This window comes from Frankliniella occidentalis, unplaced genomic scaffold (genome assembly GCF_000697945.3).
Source record: "Frankliniella occidentalis isolate FOCC.00 unplaced genomic scaffold, Focc_3.1 Scaffold6, whole genome shotgun sequence".
NCBI lineage: Eukaryota > Metazoa > Arthropoda > Insecta > Thysanoptera > Thripidae > Frankliniella > Frankliniella occidentalis.
This window is the reverse complement of record NW_026267136.1, coordinates 2797682-2800792: the sequence shown is the minus strand read 5'-3', so window position 1 is coordinate 2800792 and position 3111 is coordinate 2797682. Positions and strand designations below refer to the sequence as shown.

Here is a 3111-nt window from a genome sequence, read left to right as displayed (position 1 = left end):
CATCACGCAGGGGGGCGCCGAAGGGGCAGCCTGCCAATTTCCGAATTTGATTTCCATCTGCTTCACGAGGCAGCTTATTTCGTCAGTCACCAGCCATAGAGAGAGAGAGAGAGAGAGAGAGACCGACAGAGCAGCAGCCTCTCTGACCCCCTCACCTACCCCGTCTCTACACAGCCAGCAGGCGGACGGCCACGCAACCCCCACCCCTTCCCACTTCCCGCGCACACCCCTCTCTCCACGTCAAATAGCCTTTCACCACCCCCTGTGTATGTGGTGTGAGTCTGTGTGTGTGTGTCAGAGAGAGAGAGAGAGAGAGAGAGAGAGAGAGAGAGAGAGAGACCGACCGACCAGGGACCCTTGCAAAGCCCGCACCACTACAGGGAGGGGTCGCACTACTCCTGCTATGTTGCACATACATAACGTGCATACTATACAGAAAAATTCACGTTTACCCCGTATCTTGCTTTTACATTTGAAAATAAAGGGGGAATTTTCATTTAACATCGCAAGCAGGTGCATTGTGCTCTAAATTGAGCAAGCTCTATTCTGCGTTTTTTTTATCAAGCAACGAATTGAATTTAAAAACATACTGTACGTTGAATACTTTGATTTGGCGTGTGCAGCAGTGTGGTCACTAACTAGACACACCGCCACTCTGGCGGGCTCAGCCTTCGGCCAAACAGTTTCCCTCGCGCTGCTCGTTATCTTTGTGCCGCTAGTTGGGCCCGCGCCGCCGCGCCTGTTTCTGTGTGTTAAGTTTTCTAAGTGCTTAATTAATTCCTTCCCGCGCTTTGCCTCGCCGCGCCTCCCGCGACCCGCGCCACCCACCCCCATTTCTCGAAACCATTATCACGTTCACAATAACGTCTCTCCCAAAAATTACAGAAAACAGTCGAGCCGCAAGCAAATAATGTGCGCGACAGATAAACTCGAGGAAATGTTGCAAAGCTTGTGTTTTTCTTTCCGTCCATTCCGTTCTTGGTACTTTTTAATTTGTACATATTAACAAACATTTATCTAAGCTGCATGCCTTTTGAATGAAGTTTCGCGTTAATCCATTGCTATATAGCAATTACATTTTTTCTAATGTGCTACCAAAATGTAAACAAATAGTTACACAATCTACGCAAAACAACCAAAATCCGATGCATTTCATTAAGATGAGAAGACAGGAAACAATTTTTCATTAACTACAGGTGACTATAATGATGACTGAGACACATACGATGATCAGGGAGTCTCCAAAAGAATACTCTCGTGGACTAGAATATTAATGCAGCACCAATTTGCCAAATGTTAGAGTGCCAGTGAGCTGGCGCGTTCCGCTCCGCACCGCGGGCGCGTGGTGCGGTCTGGCGGCGCCTCCCCCTGCGGCGCCCGCCAGCCGCCGCTCAGGATTTGCGCTGCGCGAGGCGCGGGACAGCTCACATTGCCGCGAAACTAAAGCGCAAAAATAAACATGCGCAGAGAGGGCCTAGAAACGGTTCGAAACACTTCCGTGATATGACATATATACGACGGATATTAAAGACACAAAATCTAAAAGCGAACAGAAAATTTCAGTATCGTTCATCTTCTTTTTATTTGTTGCAAACAATGCTGTTCCAAGTACAATAATTAAGTGAACGTATATTTAAAGAGTTTCATCAATGACGTATTTGCATAATACAAAGGAGCTAAATCTCAACGTTATCGAAAGGGCAGAGACGCAATTTTACATAGTTTCATTGAAGTTATGAAAAACACGTTTGTTATATGTCCATTCGGTAACAAATTTAGATAACTTAAATCTGAAACACACCCCGGCACTTCCAGACGTTCTCTGAAAATCAGTACCGTGTGATTTTCTGGTTCCGATTGAGAGAAATGCATAGAAATACAAGAGCGCCGTCCCAATCACCATCCGACTTGGTTGGCGCGGCGATTTAAACGCACATCGAAGCCAAGGCGTTGACGGGTGCGACGAGGTGGAAGTGACGGAAACGAGAGCGACGCGCAGCGGCCAGGAGCCGGACTGTGAGCACATTATGCAAATGAGGGAAGTGAGAGACCCTATCGCTCGCTCAAAGAACACTGACCCCCGTCCGCCCCCGTCCATACTGACTAGGCGGCAACTAACTCTTCATAAAGTGTCTTCGAAACTAAGAAGCCTGTCACTCATGACAGACTCGGAATCATTATAGAGCCAGGTAAACCTAAGCAAACGGTTGGCATGTGCATCAATAACGAAGAATAACGTTATACCTCGGCATGCAAATTAACGATTTAAACATGCGGTTCGGGATGAGGGGTTGTTTGAGATGCTTGTTTCAGGCGTGTTGGATGCGTGCTGTCACACTGGCAGGTGCACCGCAGCCTGTCGCTCACCTGGGGGCGCCTGCTCGAGTCCCGCTCGGTGGTGCAGCCCCATGGAGTTGGCGGCCATGGTCCCGTGGGCCATGTTGATGTTGTGGGGGAGGAAGGCGGCGGCCACCGCGGCCTGCGCGTTCAGGTAGGCCATCCTGGACATGTGGCCGGCGACAGACATGTGGTGGTGGGCGGCGTGCGCCATGTGCGAGGGGAAGGAGCTCGGGGGCGCGGGGCCGTGCGGGCCGTGGGGCGGCCCGTGTCCTGGGCCCCTGAGCGGCGCCCCGGGCCCGCCGGGGGTCACGGGCGACACGGCCCCGGCGCCCGACGGGCTCCTCGGCGGGCCCTCCGGGTCCGAGAGCCCCAGCAGCTCCTGGATGGCGAACGGCGACCGTTGCGGCATGCTGCTCGGCGGCCCCAGGCCCGGCCCCAGCCCGTGCGGGCCGTGCGGCCCGAGGCCGGGCGGCCCCAGCGGCGCCCCCAGCCCGGGCCTCGGCGCCAGCCCCAGCACGTGCACGCCGACGCCGCGGCCGCTCGGCGCGCTCAGCGTCTTCATGTCATCCTCATGGTTGCTCTCACTGTAAACACCACGGCGGCACTGCACTCACTTGCTCTCACTCACTCTCTCGCTCACTCTCACAGCACGCGCGCAAGTCGGCGGGAGCGTGGCGCGCGGCGGGGCGCAGCGTGGCGCAGCAGCCCGGCGTGCGTTCTCTCTCGGGGTTGTCGACGGACTAACAGAGCGCTCCGCCGGCCCGCCCCGCC

The 3111-nt window shown here is 54.3% G+C and overlaps 1 protein-coding gene across 4 annotated transcripts in view; it reads right to left on the bottom strand.

The window, feature by feature from the left end:
- Positions 1–3068, bottom strand: part of LOC113207744 (visual system homeobox 2-like) — an 82456-nt gene extending 79388 nt beyond the window's left edge. For all 4 annotated transcript variants that reach the window (XM_052271988.1, XM_026424421.2, XM_052271976.1 and 1 more), the window contains exon 1: positions 2368–3068. In XM_052271988.1, coding sequence (XP_052127948.1) covers positions 2368–2902 — 535 coding nt within the window. In that variant the 5' untranslated portion in view covers positions 2903–3068. The remainder of the gene's footprint in view (positions 1–2367) is intronic.
- Positions 3069–3111: the final 43 nt, after the last annotated feature.